This window comes from Carettochelys insculpta, chromosome 8 (genome assembly GCF_033958435.1).
Source record: "Carettochelys insculpta isolate YL-2023 chromosome 8, ASM3395843v1, whole genome shotgun sequence".
Taxonomy (NCBI): Eukaryota; Metazoa; Chordata; order Testudines; family Carettochelyidae; genus Carettochelys; species Carettochelys insculpta.
Window position 1 is genome coordinate 14,215,120 of NC_134144.1, and position 17,513 is coordinate 14,232,632.

Here is a 17,513-nt window from a genome sequence, read left to right on the forward strand (position 1 = left end):
CCGGCACGAGCGGAGCAGTCCGGGCGCTCGAACAGCGGCCGTTAAACCACACCGCCGGGGCGCGCACGCGCGCGTGCGGCCTTATGGAAAAGCGCGTTCGCAGCTGGGCTTGGGGGCGGGGCGGTCAGTGCCGGAGGCCTGGTGGGAACGCGCGGGCAGGGCAGGAAGCGCGGCGGGCTCAGAGCTAGAGCTGGAAGCAGCGCGCGCCGGGGGCCCTGGGGAGGACTCTGAGACGGGCATGGGGTTGCCCTGCGCAGAGGAGGGGGCGCGCACCTCGAAGTGCTGCAGCTTTTGGGCGCACGGGCGACCTGCCACAACAGGCCAGCCTCGGACCCGGGGTCTCCGATGGCTTTTGCTGCCGGCACAGTGCCGGCCAAATTCCCTGTCAGATGCCGCCGTGCTGCCGTCTCCCGCAGGCTGTAAAGCGCCACACACAGTGCTGGGCTGTGCGAGTAATGCAACCACGCAATCAGGCTCGCGGAGAGGGCCAGGAGTTGCTCCTGGTCTGTGATTTAAAAGGACCCTGCGCTCCTGGCCACCTGTACAGCACCGGGAGCCCCTGGCCCATTAAATGCAGAGTTGGAGCAGCGCTGAAGGGCCAGTGGAAGGAGGCTGTCCCCAGTTCCTCCACTTACAAGGGCCCAATGGGGGTGGGCCTTGTGGATTTGGGGGCCCCGGGCTGCTTCATTTTTGGGGCCTCCTGGGACCCCAGACAAGAAAAATCATAGAATCCTAGGGCTGGAAGGGACCTCAGGAGGTCATTGAGTCCAACCTCCTGCCTAAAGCAGATTCAACCCCACCTAAATAATCCCAGCCAAGACTGCGTCAAGCTGCAACTGAAAAACCTCGAGGGATAGGGATTCCACCCCCCCCCACCCCGGTAATGGATTCTAGTCCTTCACCACCCTCTTGGGCTATGTCTACACTAGGCCCTGCCTTTCAACGGGGGGGATGCTGATGAGACACTTTAGGATATGCTAATGAGGCACTGCTATGACTATGCAGTGCTTCATTAGCATAATAGCAACTGGTGATTCAAAAGTGCTGCTTTCGAATTGCATGCCGCCCATGTAGATGGAGGCCTTTAGAAAGGACACACTAGTCTTTGAAAGCCCCTTATTCCTAAAACCAAATAGGAATGAGTGGCTTTCGAAGACTGGGGGATCCTTTCAAAAGGCCCCCATCTACACAAGCGGTGCACAATTCAAGACCAGCACTTTCAAATCACCACAGCTGTCATTATGCTAATAAGGCACTGCATATTCATGGGGTGCCTCATTAGCATATCCCAAATTGTCTCGTGAGCATCCCCTTTGCAAAAGTTGGGGGCTTTGTAGACACAGCCCCGGTGAAATTGTTTTTCCTAATATCCAACCTATTCCTCTCCCTCTGTAACTTCAGACCATTGCTCCTTGTTCTGCCATCTGCAACCACTGAGAACATTCTCTCTCCATCCTCCTTACAGCCCCCTTTCAGGAAGCTGAAGGCGGCTATGAAATCACCCTCAGTCCTCTCTTTTGCAAGCTAAATAAGCCTAAATATCTCAGCCTCTCCTCATAGCTCATGTACTCCAGCCCCTTATTCATTTTCATTGCCCTCCACTGAACCTGCTCCAATGTGGCCACATCCTTTCTGTACTGGGGGCCCCAGAACTGGATGCAGTACTCCAGCTGTGGCCTCACCAGTGCTGAGTAAAGAGGAAGAATAACTTCTCTAGATCTGTTGGAAATGCTTCTTCTAATGTACCCCAACATGCCACTAGCCTTTTTGGCTACAAGGGCATGCTGCTGACTCATATCCAGCCTCTCACCCACTATAATCCCCGGGTCCTTTTCTGAATACTCTTCCAAAATACTCTTTCTGCCCTATTTTTCATTCTTTTTAATTCCTCTTCCATAAGTAATAAGAAGCAAATGAAAATAAAGTGAGATACTTTGTTTCTGTAGTCTTTTTAAACAGAGAAGAAGGGGGCTAGTACAGATCCAGCACTCTGGTCAAGCCATTCCGCACCTCTTTCAGGCACTAATGGTGGCGTGAGCTTCCTGCAGCTCCACCGATTTTACTTCAGCTGCTTTTTCAGCAGTGATACTCCTCTGTCTTATTTCTCTAAGTTGATTCTCCAGCTGGAATACCTGAGGAGTCAGAGAAGAGATCTTCACATTCTCCACCATCAGGTCTGCTGTTTTAAGAGCAGTTCCTGTTGTTTTGTGGCTTCTTGAGCCTGCTCATTCTGTTTTGCTAAAGGGGAAACTTGATGATCCAGTTCCCAGCTCATGGTAGCCAACCCGTAAAGGCGGGCACTACACTGCTCACTCTTTCTGGGGGAGGGTTTGACAAGAGAATACTGCTCCCATTAGGTATTAAACTTGGTCAATAAATCCATACGTGCCAACCTGCAAACAATGGTCCATGTTCGGCACCTGCTTAGGATTGCTTACCCCAATCAGTATAAGTCTTTATACCCAAAGAAAAAGGGACTATTCTGAGATTGCTGTCAGCAGCTCCCAGCCCATGGGCATTACAAGCTATAGTGAAGCTTCTCCACCAAAATGTTTGGGTCTGACAATATTCTCTGCAGCTTTTACCACCTCTCTGCCAACCCTTGTGACTTTAGCAAACCAAAGTCTAAAACATCACCACCATTACGTGAGCAAAACCAGACACTCCCCACGCTGACCCTGGGCCGACACTATCAACAACTGGACAGATTGGTTGCTGCTACCTACTCCCAGGAGAGTCGGCTTCTAAGTCAGCTGTTGCCCACTGTTCCTCCAGAGCCGGGGTCTACAACTGTAATCACAGAAGAGCCATTTTTTTCAAATTCAGTTAGAAAATCAATCCTTCAAGAGCAGCAATGCACATGAATACAAGACAGTCCTTCATAAATAACATCACACCGTGCTTTTTATCACTCCTATTTTAAGAACAGTGCACAAATTATGATTTGTGCCAGTGAGAAAGTTGTTACCCCCATCTCTAGGCTGTACCCACCTCAGCCCCCAAATCCTCCCCCTATCCTCAGGTTTTAGCCCCCTGTGCTGCAAACCTCCCCCCCATCACTAGGATTAACCCCTCTGAGCTGCAACCTCCCTCCCCCTACCCCCAGGCTTAACTCCTCTGAGCCCCAACGTCCTTCCCTCCCATAGGCTTAACTCACCTCAGTGCACAGTTCTGCCGTGGCCGCTGCCCCATGCTGCTGCCTCCTTCTTTGCGCAGCTCTGGCAGGGACAGGCTTGGCCGCCCCTCCCTGCAGCTTTCACACTGGCTTAGGCTTCCGCCCAGGTGGGGCGGCTCCCTGCCCTGCTGCGGCTGCCAGCTGAGTTGCTCCAGCTGCCGCCACTTAAACAACCAACTAAATCTAGTTTGTTCAACAGAATGCAACTAAATTTAGATTTTTGTTTAAGCAGCAGTGGAGGTGTCAGCCTCTGGAGCGCCACATCGAGTCAGCAGCAGCAGCGCTTGGAGCTGCAAGTGACCCCTCAAAGAGCTGTATGTGGCTCCAGAGCCACTGGTTGCTGACCCCTGCTCCAGTGAAAGGGAAAAAGTAAATGGTCACCAGTACTACAATTCCCATTCAGAACGGGTCAAAAAATGAGTGCAGTGGCCACTGTCAATCTCACCCCAGACCGTTGGGCTGTGTTGGTAACAGTCCACAAAGCAAAACAAAATATTCAGGGTTGGGCTTCAGTCAAACGGATTTTGGATATAGTTGCCCAAGACCATCCCATAAACTTCAACACCCTGCTTCCTTGCTCCTTTCCTCTTCAGGGAACCTTTTCATGTGAGTCCATTGCAAAAAGAAGTGGCCTTCTTACTTCATCTAAGAAGTAAAAGAGATTCTATAGCAGTATGGGGGAAGAGGCTTCTAGTCACTATATTTCCTTATTCCAAAGAGAAAAAGAGTGTCTTTGTCCTGTCTTAGACATAATGAGCCTAATATATATGCCACGTAAGGTGCAGAAAGGTCAAATTTGTCTCTCATTCAGGCTCAAGACTGGTTCATGGCTCTTAACTTGCAGCATAAATACTTTCATATAGCCATCCACTCAAAGGAAGTATCTGAGATTCACAGTGGAATAAAATTTTTACTGATAGTGCAAGTCAGACTCTCAACAGCAGTAATACGGTTTATGAAATGGGAGTGGCCCACTTGATAAGACCTCAACGTCTACTCCTGTTTGGATGACTGGCTGATCAGAGGCAAATCCCAACAGGAGATATCAGCAAGCAGGGACCCTGTTCAACTGTCTGGACCTCTCAGACAATTCTGAAAAGTTGTCACTTGCTTTTCTGCCAACAACAGTTTTCAAGGTGGCAGTGATCAGCTCTGCATCACTTCTGCAAAGAGCACCTGCCTGAGAACGAGGTGTAGTCTCAACATGGACTCTAAGTTGGAGTTTATATCAGTCATTTACAAATGTATGAACGTGGCTTTTGACCATATATTGGCATGTACATACATAACACTGCTAGTTAAACTTTTTCTGCAGCCCCTCCACTTCTGACTACAGATGATCTAACCAGTGAAATCTCTACCAGACAAAAAGGTTGCAGTAACATGTTGTTTCACCACGGAACTAGCTTGGTGTCTGGTCCCTGCAAACACAAGAAATGAGTCCTCTTCAGTTTCCTACCCAATGAAGACCCTAAGCACAGGTGAATCAGGTAGAGGTTGGGGAGCTCACCATATTTACTGAGTCAGTTCTTGCTGACAGCCCAGATTCAGATTCAGCTCCCAGATAGTCGGGACTTGGTTTCATAGTATTACAGCCAGATGTTCTATCCATACCCAAATTCTATGAATCTGACTATGCGGCTTTTGTCTGCTTGAGCTCCATGGACATAGACTGCTTCTGGCAGATCCAGGGGACTTTGAAACAAAGCAGGACATCTATTTGGAGGACTTATTTTTGCCAGCAGAGCAGCATTTTGATATGAACAACCCAAAAAGGCTTCGGCCAAATTCAGGCATGAATATGAAAAATACTTGACTACCTACTCAATCTTAAGTAAGTGCATTTCTTGTTCAATTCTAGTAAGTCTTCCTGACAATGATTTCAGCACTTCACCTTCCTGTGCAGAAACCACATTTGGGGGGGTGGGGGTGGTAGTGGTGGGAGATTACACAGGCCACATGTATAGGGTGACCATATTTTCCTACGCCAAATGCAGGACACCTGGTAAAACTGATCAGACTTCAGTGAGTTCAATGGAAATCAATCACACATGCAGTACAAATATTCAAAATAACGTTGTTTACTGAGTACCCATTAAAAAGACATACATTAGTGTAGTAACTAATAAGTAAAAAAAAATATATATTTACAATTAAGTGGTTACTGTTCTTTAGAAGTGCCCGCCTTGTCTTCATCTTGCTGTTTTCCAGTATGTGATGCTTCTTGTAGACTGTATTTGTCACGTGAAGCAATTTTTCGAAGGATCCACTTGTTTTTCATCAACTTCTCATAAAACGCAGCACAGTCTAGGTCAAAATTCACTTGCACAAACAAAATAGCCTTCATAGTACAAACTTTGAGACGTGATTTTTCAGGAGACCAAACTGCATTCATTACTGAAAAGACACGTTCAACAGGGGCTGTAGTGCCAGGCAAACACAAAACAAACTCAACTGCCTTTGCCAGATTTGAGTATTCTACTGCCTTCTTGTCCATCTCTTGAAAAACATTCTGCCATCTTTCAGAAATGGGGGTTTTCTGAGTGTTCCAGTCAGACATGTGACAGGATATTATTGGTTTTGCATTTGTCCATTCACCACAAAGATTATTCTTATTTATCAAACTTAAGGTGGAAATTCTTGTGTTGCAAATAGCCAGACTGCTTTGTATATCATCCCACACTGGCATGCTTCTCAACAGGGCCCATTCAAGCTTTTCTATGTTCTCAAACGCAGGTTTCCAGTGCTCCAAGTACATCAGAGATGTTGAATAAAAATTCTCAACTGCATTGTAAAATTCCTGTTTATTAATTTCCCCACGCTCAACCAAAGGCTGCAGCAGGATCTTTGTGTGTGATGTGATATATCTTTCTCTGAGCCTCTCTGCTAAATTATTTTGAAGGGCACGAATATGCAGTGCAACTTCTATCACTGATGAGTCATTTTTCTCAATTGCCTCCACTGTCTTCTGAAAGATGACTATTTGCTTAGTAGCAAAAGCAAGCCACAGTTTTGTACAAGGGTCACTAAAGACTTTCTTGAACATTGTTGGGCATTTGTCTTGAGAGAGAAAATATGCCTTGAGTCCATCAAAAATCAACAAAATTCTTTCTAGCGCTGGTCCAAGAGAAAGGAATCGTGTGTTACCATGCTCTAGCAATTTTGAATACTCGAGGTTGACAAATTGGCAGAAGTCTTTCAATTCTTCAACACAAACAGTGTAAATGTGAAAATATTTATAAACTTTCATGGCAAAGGACTCCAAATCAATTGGAAGACAGTCAGCTGCAGTTTGCAGGCAATTATGAACCATGTGAGCACCACAACCAATACTGAAGATCTCTTTCCCTAGTCTGATTTGCAGCTTCTGCCATATGTTACTTTTTCCAGCATGTTTAGCACCACCAAAATGTGAATTGGTGTTGTCTACACAAATCCCAACAAGTTTTTCACTAAGAGAATGTTTCTGAATCAATTGATATAGAAATTCACACTGCACATCAGAAGTTTCACATGGTAGAGAAGAAAACTCAATAATTTTTGTGTGTATCCCACTAATTGGACAAAAATAGCGCACAAGAACAGGGAATAGCTTTTGATCCTTTTTGTTTGAGGCATCCCAACTAAGTGTGATAAATGAGCGCTTTTCCAAATCACACTGTAGTTCTTCTGTAGATAATGGAGCCAATATATTGCAAATTATTGCTTCAGATTTTGTACGTGCAGATGAAAACTTGGGTTGGTAAAGTTTTTTAATCAACTGCGAGGTACAATCACTAGATCTGAAACTGTGTCCATGGCGCACAGAATGGTAAGCAAACAGTCCCTCACTTGCATGTATTTGATCAGCATCTGTGTTTTGATCAGCCAAAAATTCTGAAACACTTGGAGTTTCACACTTAGTTTGTTCAGCACGCTTGTGTTTTTTTGTTTGAAGATGTTGAGTAATGTCATTACGGCCACCATGAGCAATTGAAAAATGTGCTCCACATGTTTGACATATAACCTGACTGTTGTCACAGAATAAAGAGTCCTTTTTCAAAAACTTAAACTGTTTTTGTAGGTCGTCATTAAAAGAACATACACGTTTTCTGGACATTTCTAGAATACAAATAGAACTTCACGCGGCTGTAGCCTTGCAACACTTCACAACCAGTACTGATTCAGGTTCCTCAGAACAACTGCTGTCACTGATGCCTATCAGAAATTTGACCACAAAAGAACATTAGTGTGAGCATAGTAAGATTTGGTTGTGTATATATGTTGTAAAAATTCTATCCACCCCATGTTTACCCTTACTTTTGTTTCAGAACAGCATCCATTTGGTGAAATCCAGAGCCAAATTAACTTTTGATGGGTCTGGCACCAAATATACATGTAAGTTCCCAGGAGGAATGAGTGAAAAAGACAGGAGATCAATACAGGAGTTAACAAAACTGCACATTTTATTTACCGTATTTACAAGCTGCAGTTGCAGATGGAGGTGGATGCCGCTAGGACACCAGCAATGGTAGCTGTACGGCAGAGTATCATTGTTTTCACCTGAAAACAAAGAACCAGGAGAGAAATTAAATAAAATGGGAACCAAAAACGTTCAGGTTTATATGTACAGCAGTCTGCTGATTGTCAATAAAAGTGACGTTTTCAAGAACATTCTCAGTGCAGTCTCTTCAAAAACCCCCAAAACGAGTACATCAGTCCACTCAGTAGCACAAGCTAAAACCATGAATTTGGTTGCATGACATGCCTAAAAACGATGACATAGTGTTCAAAATATGGAGAGCCTTGTTTCCTGAGGATTACGCCAGCCATGGAGTTGGGTCCTCCCGTCCTGTGGCTCTACAGATTGTGTGAGCAAAGGGAGCTGGCAGCTCAGGAGCAGCTTCAGCCTTGTGCACTAGGAGCAAAGGAAGGAACACCTGGGCTGCTTGTGCCAGGCACCAGCCAGAGGAGCAGCTGCTCTGCAGCTCAGGCTCCTGACTGACTTGATGAGGGGCAGGGACAGAAAGGGCTGTGGAGCTGTCTGCTGGGCTGCACTGCATTTGCCCCTCTTCATGAGGCACAACCCCAGTGCATCTCTGGCTTCAGGCAACATCTGCTTCCACCACCCAGCCCCTGCCTGTCTCCCCAGAGCTGAGCTACCTGGGAATGGGGTGCAAAATCCTAGGCAGTCTCAGCCAGTTGTGGAGGGGTGAACAGTTATGGAGAGGCTTAGCTGGGCCCTTCCAGGCAAGAGTGTCTTCAGGTTGCCTGGCAGAGGCAGACCCTGGCTTGGCTGATTGCTCTACTCCCAAGGAGCTGGGGGTCTGGGAGCCTTGGCTGTGCCAGTGAGTGCAGCCCATAGGCAGGGTGTGAGGGAGTGGGTCTCTAGGAGGGTCTGGGGAGAGGTGCTGGGCTGTGAGGTGGTGGGAAGGAAATGTGTGTTGGGAGACTAAGGAGCAGGGGTTCTGGGCAGCTGTGGTGGGGCTGTGGGTAGGGGTGGTGTACACGGTGTTGTCCTTCTGGGGGAGCTATGAGGGGCTCTGGCTGTAGGGAGTCTAGGGAGGTACTGTGCAGGAGGGTCTATCTTATAGGGCATAGCATGGCCCTGCCTTCGAGGGAAAGGGGCACGCTGGCAGCACAGGTCCGGGCCACCAACCACGTGTCCAACAACTGCCAGTTTATAAATAATGCCCTTGCACTGGCTTGGGTGGAGCAGAGCCACCCCTGTCATGCCCCTTTGCCTCCAGCTGTCCAATGGTCTGGGGACTGACCTCCCTGAGTTGTCTTTGTCTCCAATGGACCACACTGTACACCTTCTGGCATAACCACTTGCCTAACATCAGGGCTGACTCCAAAAGAGTCCAATCCAGCTTCTTTTGCCTTCTTTAGAAATGTGCTAATATCAGCACTCGAGAGTAATGCATAGCGGTAACCAACATGTAATATTTGTATAATGAAGGTAAGTCCTATATTATGCTTTGCTTATAAGTTACATATGCTTTTGTTTCATCTTGCTAGCCGCCCTTCATGATTAAGAGGAAGTAACCTTGTGCCATTGGTAGATCCGTATTGGGTAAGCTAAGTGCACACCTTGATGTTAAGGCAGGAAAAGACAATGACTTGTTAATGGTCATTTCTTTTTCCTTTAGAATATGACTTTTTATTACACTTGCTATGAAGTCTTGGTGCTTGTCTGCATTGCAAACAAAGTTGTGCAAGATTGTTTTGTAATTTCTTTCATAACTATATAATCCTTTTTTAAAGTAAAATTCTGTAAAATTATGTGGTGTGAGTTAAGGATGTGTTTACACTTAAGGAGGAGTGTAAAATCCATCAAAAATGTCCAGATTGTTTCCAAGTCTATTTCTTTCTTGATAGTCTGAAAAGATCCTCCATTGTGTTCCAATGTAGAAGGGCGCCTGCTCCACTCTGATAGGAAAGGGGTTAAAACAGACTGGAAGGAGCTTGAGCGGAGCCCCAGCCAAACAGTCAGAGGCTTACAAGGAGCCAGTCAGAATGCAGCTTGCTAGGGTACCCTAGTTTACAAGGAGCTGCTCTGCAGAGCAAAAGCAGTTAGGTCCTGACCAGTGTGGCAGACCACAAGTAGCATGATACAAGAGTCTCGTAGAAGGCAAATGTACTGCGAGCTGGGTCAGTACCCTTTTGTTCCCCACCTAGGCTCACAGAGTGTGACCCAGCGGCCAAGAAAGGCAACTGGGGCTTGTTAAGAATCAGTTTGTAGCAAAAAGGCTGATCAAACACCTGATGACAGTTAAGGCCTTCTGACTTGCTATAAAAGGTTTCCCCCCAGGCAGAATGGGGATGGGGATGGGGATGGGGATGGGGGTGGGCAAGGGGAAGGGGAAGGGGAATGGGAGTAGAGCAGGAAGAGAGGCTGGAGAACTGAGGTTTTTGGAAGAGAGGAGCGGCTTAGACAGGTACCGGAAGGGAGGTGCTAGAGCAGGGGTGTCTGATATGCTTTCCATTCACCACATGTGGTGAATAGAACGCTGCATTGTGGCAAATATGGCTCTCGAGTTCCATGTGGATCTTGGAGCATTTAAATGTGGCTCCACCTGAGATCCACATGTGGGGAGTGCCGTTTGCCTGCTCCATGCATGTGCCCCACAAGACAGCCACTCTGGATAGTTCTCTGAAAAAAATGTGCAGCAGCAGTAAAAAAAAGCTAACAAAATATCAGGAATCATTTTGAAAGGGCTAGATCGTAAGACAGTAAATGTTAAATCTTTTTTATAATGCACTATATAAATCCATGATATGCCCACACATAGAATACACATGGAGTTCTAGTTGCCCCAATCCACTTTTAAATAAAAAAATATATTAGAATTGGAAAAGGTGCAGAAAAGAGAAACAGTGATTAAGGGTACAGACCAGCATTCCATACTAAGACTGAAAGAAGACAATTAAGGTGGGATAAGACATAAGTCCATAAATCATGATCAGTGTGGAAAAAGCACAGAATAAAGTGTTATTTACCCTTCCACATACCACAAGAACTAGGGGTCACCGTATAAGAATAACGGGGAGCAGGTTTGAAACAAGTAAGTGCAGGTTGAACCTTTCTAATCTGGAACTCTCGTCCCTAGTAACATTTATAATCTGGTATGATTTTAGTTAGCTGGATGACCACTTATAAGTGTGGCCAAGTTTCCTGTGATCCTCCCAGTGTTCTGTGCTGTTATTTATCCCTAAATATTTTCTAAGAGTTCAGTAAGCAATGGCAGCGTTGGTAATGCTGCTAGACAATATTGACTTCTCATGGTCCGTCAAATTCTCTGATCCAGCACCGGTCAAGTCCTGATGGTGCCAGATTAGAGAGATTCAACCTGTACTTCCTCATACACCTTAGTCAACCAGTGGAACTCTTTGCCAGGTGATACAGTGAAGGCCAAACATATAGAGCCTGACTGAACATATACAAAATTTATATACACAAAACTATGCCGTCGATATCGGCATTGACTTCTGCAAATGTGGCTATAAAGCAAACAGCCACAAATTTGTAAGGTTCTAGACACAATATTTATATTTGCATCTGTATCTGCAAAAATGAACTGCGGCTATCTTCATTAACACCTGCAGATGCAGATACCTGCGGTTATAAAGCAGGTATCTGCAGATTTGCAGGGCTTTACAAATGTGTAAGTGTAATTAAAATAAACTGGATAAATTCTTGCAGGACAGGCCCATCAATAGATGTTAGCCAAGGTAGCCTGGGTTGCAAACCCAAGTTCTGGGTATCCTTCAGCCTCTCGCTAACAGACGCTGGGACTAGAGCTGGATCATTATAGTTGCCTCCCTCTACTCATTCCCCTTGAAGCACCTGGCAGTGGCAGGAGCCTGAAAACAAGACAATGGGCTACACAGACGATTGTTCAGGTTCGGTAGGTCCGTTCTTATCCTCTTAAAACCATAACCAGCTTGTAAGTGCACAGACCTCAGCGCTGGTCTCTGCCGCCGGCCTGAAACACGGTGCGCCCGGGGGGCTGCCGGGTGTCAGGCCCTTGCAAATGGGGCAGCGATGCGGCTGCTGGGGGGCCCAGGGGCAGTTAGCTGAAGCGGGGAGGTTACACCCACCATCATGCCCGGGCTCTGAGGCGCGGCCCTGGGGCTCCCGGACGGGCGGCGGAGCTGCAGGGTGGCGCTGTGCGGTCAGTCTCTGTGGTGGCGGCGACGGCGACGGCGACGGCGACGGCGGCGGCCCTGCGCTCGGTCACTAAACCGGAGCCGGGCGCTGCCGAGCGCGGAGCAGGTACCGACCCCTTCGAGCCCCCTGCATGGGGCCGGGCCGGGCTTTTCGCGGGTGGGCCTGAGCCGGCCTGAGGGGAGAGCCCGCCTGGCCGCCCCTGCACGGAGGGAGGGGCCGAGGCCTTGCTCCTGCGCTTCCCCGGCGGGCGCGTCCGGTGAAGTACAGCGCCCGCTGCGGCCGGGCGGAGCGCGGAAGGCTCCTCTCGGCGGCGCCGAGCCGGGGGTCTCCCTTCCGCAGCAGCGCCGCCGCACCCCTCTGGCCTGGTCGGGCCTAGCGCGGCGGGAAGCGCGTCCTCCGGCTGCTCCCGGGGCTGGGGCGGCTTGGGGGCGCCCGCGGTGGGCTCCGGTCACACAGGCGCTCACGCGGGTTGCTGTCGCGTGAACCCCGCCGCGCGAGGGCTGTGAAGGGCGGATGGAGGCGGCCGCGAGTGTGCCGCGGCCGCGGGTCTGTGGGTGCGGCTGGGATCCTGCCAGCCTGCGACGGGAAATCACTGAAAAGCGTGAAAGGAAATCGGCACCCGCTGCACGTTGCCCCGGGGATAGACTGGGGGGGTGGCCGTGTTAGCCTGTATCTTCGCAGCCCCCACCCCATCGTGTAGCACCTTTAAGCCGAAAACTGTGATGTATTAGGTAATGAGCTTTTGAGCTTTCATGGGTAAATTTGATGAAGTGGGTCTTATCCATGAAAGCTAATAAGTACATAAATAAATAAATAAAATTGCTCATCTTCAAGGTGCTACAGGACTGCTTGTTGTCAGGATCAACAGCACTTGCAACCCTTCACAGCTTTATTTATCAATAAGCTATTACAAAGATTGGAAATGCATGGGCTTTTTTTTTTTTTTTTTAATTCCACTGTGGAGGCAGATACTTTGCCAGACAGTGACATTAGCAATCTGGGAATCCAGAATGGCTGCTATCATAAAAGGGATTATAATATGCCCTTTACCTTCTCAAGAGAGTGGAAGGCATAATCAGTTGTTTTGTCACTGATGGGAAAACGTTCAGAAAGGTTGTGTGATGTATTGCTTTTAAAAACAAATATTGAAGTTTCTCTTGTGTTGATACCAAAATCTAAATCATGCAAAGTCAACTCAGCGTCAGTGCTCAATCCCAGCCACAGGATTGAGGGATGTTTCACATAGGTTATTAGTGTGATATGTGAAATCACTTTCAACCACACAACAACACAAAAGAAGTTTTTAAAATTTGACGGGGTGTGGGGAGAGTGAGCGAGCATGGTGGATTTTGGTTTTTTGAATTTAGAGATAGGCACATTTAAAAAAAATAGACATGGGGCAGATGATTTGCTTTTGGGCATTGATGAATTTTCAGGATAATTTTCAAAGTTGATGTACACTATTTTTGGTTTTGTTGTGTTACTTTAAGATACCCATGATGAACAGTAATATTTATTTACGTGTTGTATGAAATCTGCTCTTTGTGTTAGAATTATCTACTTTTATTTCTGCAAATTTATTACAGGTTTTAATAGACTATAACTACATTAATACTGAAATTTACAAATGCAATGGAAGACGGTAAAGCTGAAGAGGTTCTAGATATTCTTCGACTTAACGTGGGAGGTTGTGTGTATACAGCCAGACGCAAGTCTTTGTGCCGCTTTAAGGATTCAATGCTAGCTTCTATGTTCAGTGGACGTTTTCCTCTAAAACTAGATGAATCTGGTAAATAAATCTGAGTTGTAAATATCTAGCATCTGCTCTGATGGTCTAGGGATCATTTTAAATTGTCACTAGAATATTTTCCTATGATATGCACTGTTCAGTTACAGAGATAATGTATTAGTTATTGTGCATAATAGGCGGACACTGACATAATACATTCTTTAAATTTTCATACACACCCATGAAAACTTTGGGTACTAATAGAAAAATAAATAAAAGTAATTTATACAAAGGGATGAAATTACTTATCTGTTAATCTGAGAAGTCTCCAGAATCAGACATTCTCCTTTTGCTTGTTTGGATCTTAGAAAAATATTGTAATAGCAAAAGAGAGAAACGTAGGGACAAGTGCAATACTAGAGACAAAATGAAACATGCTGGATTTCAACATTGACTCTCTCAGAACAAGATTGGATGTGCTGGGAGCCCTGGTGTCCAATACACTAGCCACAGGTGGCTATTTGGCTGGTACAGTGTAGCTAGTTGGCATGAACAATATATGTATTTTCAGAGTAATGTGGGTAGTTTGCTACAGCAGTGGCCACTATAGAAGCCACCATAGTTGTGGCTGTTTCAAAACTGGTTGGACACCATAGGCCTTGATTTAATTTGATTTTAGCATTAAAGTAGAATACATATTTCATGGGGTTATAGAATCATAGAATACTAGGACTGGAAGGGACCTTGAAAGGTCATCAAGTCCAGCCCCCTGCTGTCATGGCAGGACCAAGTACTGTCCAGACCATCCCTGATAGACATTTATCTAACCTGTTCTTAAATATCTCCAGAGATGGAGATTCCACAACCTTCCTTGGCAATTTATTCCAGTGTTTGACCACCGTGACAGTTAAGAACTTTTTTCTAATGTCCAACCTAAACCTCTCTTGCTGCAGTTTAAGCCCATTGCTTCTTGTTCTATCCTCAGAGGCCAAGAATAACAAGTTTTCTCCCTCCTCCTTATGACACCCTTTTAAATACCTGAAAACCGCTATCATGTCTCCCCTCAATCTTCTCTTTTCCAAACTAAACAAGCCCAATTCTTTCAGCCTTCCTTTGTAGGTCATGTTCTCTAGACCTTTGATCATTCTTGTTGCTGTTTTCTGGACCCTCTCCAACTTCTCACCATCTTTTGTGAAATGTGGTGCCCAAAACTGGACACAATACTCCCACTGAGGCCTAACCAGTGCAGTGTAGAGCATATAATCAATTTAGGCACTGATCTTTAAAAGTGATCTGTACATGGACCACATATTTCTCAGTTGGACTCCATATACCATCAGACTTCACCACAGGAATCTTATTGAAGGACTGGAAGTGTAGTTTGTTCATCTGCAAATTAAGAAATACAGCAGAGACTCAAAGAACCAGTTTTAAAATAAATGATTATACAGTTAACTCTTCCATATCCAGTAGCCCCAGGTATTCTGGATAACAGAGAAGTATACCTAGCAATGCATAATACTAAAGAAAAACCAAGATTAGATATTAAGAAACAAACAAAAATGTATGCAGAGTACTTAGAAAAAGTAGTATTTGTACCCTGTAAATGTATAGGCTACATCTACACCTGGGGGGTTGTTGACAAAACTTGCAGAGTGTCTACACACAAAGTGTATTTTGTTGAGTCCTTTGACAAAACTTGGCAGTTCTGCCAACAGCATTGTGCCTCTCCGCGATGAGGAATAGTGCCTTTGTCAATAGTTTCTGTTGACAAAAAAGCTGTGTAGATGCTCCAGGGGGCTTTTTATCAACAGACAGGGCTTCTGGTTCCCCAGGCAGCCCTGTTTGCTGAACTTCCGGTTGTCTGATCTGTTGAGAGAGCAGCTGGGCAGTCTTTTGATCTGTTTTTGTGTGTGGACATAATCTGTCAACAGAAGTTTTTCCAGAAGATCTCTTCCGCCAGTAACTTCTGTCAACAGATTGCTGTAGTGTATATGTAGCCATACTGTATTTATTTGTATTTACTTTTGCTACACTGTACTTATGGAAATGTTACTAAAATTTACTTATGATTAAAATGCTGGTTATTTGAGAATTCTGGATGATAGAATGTTGGTTAAGACAGAATTTACTATATATTGCTGGGAAAAAGGGTATCACTCCCAAGCTAGATACCTGTTTAAATAATTACTTAGGAAGATACAATATATACATATACACATGCACACACCTGTTGACACATTATTCATTGAAGGCTCCACTAGGTAATTTAATAGTATATGACAAAAATTCTACCTTAATTACAAAAAGTATTTTAAAATTTTGTTTTCTTTTCAGGGGCTTGCCTTATTGATCGAGATGGAAACCTGTTTGAATACCTTTTAGATTATCTTCATGGAGAAGTTCGGATACCTAAAGATGAACAAATGCGAATTGCATTGCAGGAAGAGGCAGATTACTTTGGAATCCCTTATCCTTACAGTCTGTCTGACCACTTAGCCAATGAAATTGAGACATACTCTTTTAGGTCAAATATAGAACTTAAAAAGGTCTTGGCATTTTCTTATATTTTTAAAAGTATCCCATAATTGAGATCATATGGTTGGTACCAAATAACAATTTCAAGTTACAATTTACATTGAGTTTTAGAGGAAGAATTCACTTGCTACTTATTAGAATTGCTAACACACTCATGATAATTAAGGATACACCAGCATTTCTCTTCATTCATCACCTTTTTTAAGGGGTTTGTATTTTTGTAGCTTAGTTATAAATATTTTCTGTAAAGCAATACTCTAAATTTGACTTTCAGGTCTTCCCAGTATGAGTGACTGTAAAGCTGGCATTATGTTATGTTTCAGTGACTTCAGTTTTAATTTGATTACAAGATATTTCTTGTGTCAGTCTTGGAAACTTTTCCTGAGATCCGAAAGACAAAGTGTGTATTTTAGTTGTTTTCTGACCTCCCATATAACAATTGCTGTGCCACTCCACTGAACTACTAATTAGATAATGCAGTTAAGGGCTATATAAACAGGGGCATATTGGCCATGTCTACACGTGCCCCAAACTTCGAAATGGCCATGCAAATGTCCATTTCGAAGTTTACTAATGAAGCACTGAAATGCATATTCAGCGCTCATTAGCATGCGGGCGGCAGTGGCGCTTCGAAATTGACGCGCCTTGCTGCTGCGCGGCGCGTCCAGACGGGGCTCCTTTTCGAAAGGACGCCACCTTCTTCAAAGTCCCCTTATTCCCATGAGCTCATGGGAATAAGGGGACGTCAAAGTAGGCAGGGCCCTTTCGAAAAGGAGCCCTGTCTGGACGCGCCACGCGGCGGCAAGGCGCATCAATTTCGAAGCGCCGCTGCTGCCCCCATGCTAATGAAGCGCTGAATATGCATTTCAGCGCTTCATTAGTAAACTTCGAAATGGCCATTTGCATGGCCATTTCGAAGTTTGGGGCATGTGTAGATGTAGCCATTAGGAGTAAAGAGGTTATTTTTCTTCTCTGTTTGGCACTGGTATGTGCTGTTGGCACACTGTCCAGTTCTGTGGCCCACTGTTCAGCAAGGATGTTGATAAGAGTGGGTTCAAAGAAAAGTGACGAGAATAATTCCAGGATTAGAAACATGCCTAATAAGGATAGATTAAGGTTACCAAAGAGCTGCTAGATGGTGACTCAAGTATAAGTACTGTTACAAGGTTCCTATCAGTCCTCTAGGAGCTTCTGTGCTTCTCAGCAGTTTTGTGTGTGCCTCAGAGACTGAGAGTGGCTCCTTAGCTGCTTGGGTTCTTCCAAGGCAAGGGCCTCCACTTAGCGAGTCATTCTCATCACAGGCAAGCCCATCGTGAGAGGGAAGCAGACCCCTGTTGCTGGGTTCAGGCTCCCCCTGTTTACCCAACAGGGCAACCTCTAGGGAAAGGGTGAGGGGAGTCCAGACCCATCCACTACCC

The 17,513-nt window shown here is 45.5% G+C and overlaps 2 protein-coding genes across 7 annotated transcripts in view; one reads left to right on the forward strand and one right to left on the reverse strand.

Annotated features, from left to right (window-relative positions):
• Positions 1-5,240: 5,240 nt before the first annotated feature.
• On the reverse strand, positions 5,241-11,900 carry LOC142017138 (uncharacterized). The gene is made up of 3 exons (XM_075001807.1): positions 11,759-11,900; positions 7,629-7,717; positions 5,241-7,372 (listed from the first exon to the last, which is right to left on the reverse strand). Exon 3 carries the CDS (start codon positions 7,272-7,274, stop codon positions 5,337-5,339), a length of 1,938 nt encoding a protein of 645 aa, XP_074857908.1. The 5' UTR covers positions 7,275-7,372; positions 7,629-7,717; positions 11,759-11,900; the 3' UTR covers positions 5,241-5,336.
• KCTD18 (potassium channel tetramerization domain containing 18) overlaps positions 10,393-17,513 on the forward strand; it is a 40,465-nt gene continuing 33,344 nt past the window's right edge. For 3 of the 6 annotated variants that reach the window (XM_075001816.1, XM_075001815.1, XM_075001811.1), the window contains exons 1-3: positions 12,441-12,559; positions 13,415-13,617; positions 15,895-16,106. In XM_075001816.1, the coding sequence (XP_074857917.1) occupies positions 13,461-13,617; positions 15,895-16,106 (369 nt within the window). In that variant the 5' untranslated portion in view covers positions 12,441-12,559; positions 13,415-13,460. Of the gene's footprint in view, positions 11,566-12,176; positions 12,266-12,440; positions 12,626-13,414; positions 13,618-15,894; positions 16,107-17,513 lie in introns of those variants that run through there. The other 3 variants (XM_075001814.1, XM_075001813.1, XM_075001812.1) reach the window with 3 other exon arrangements.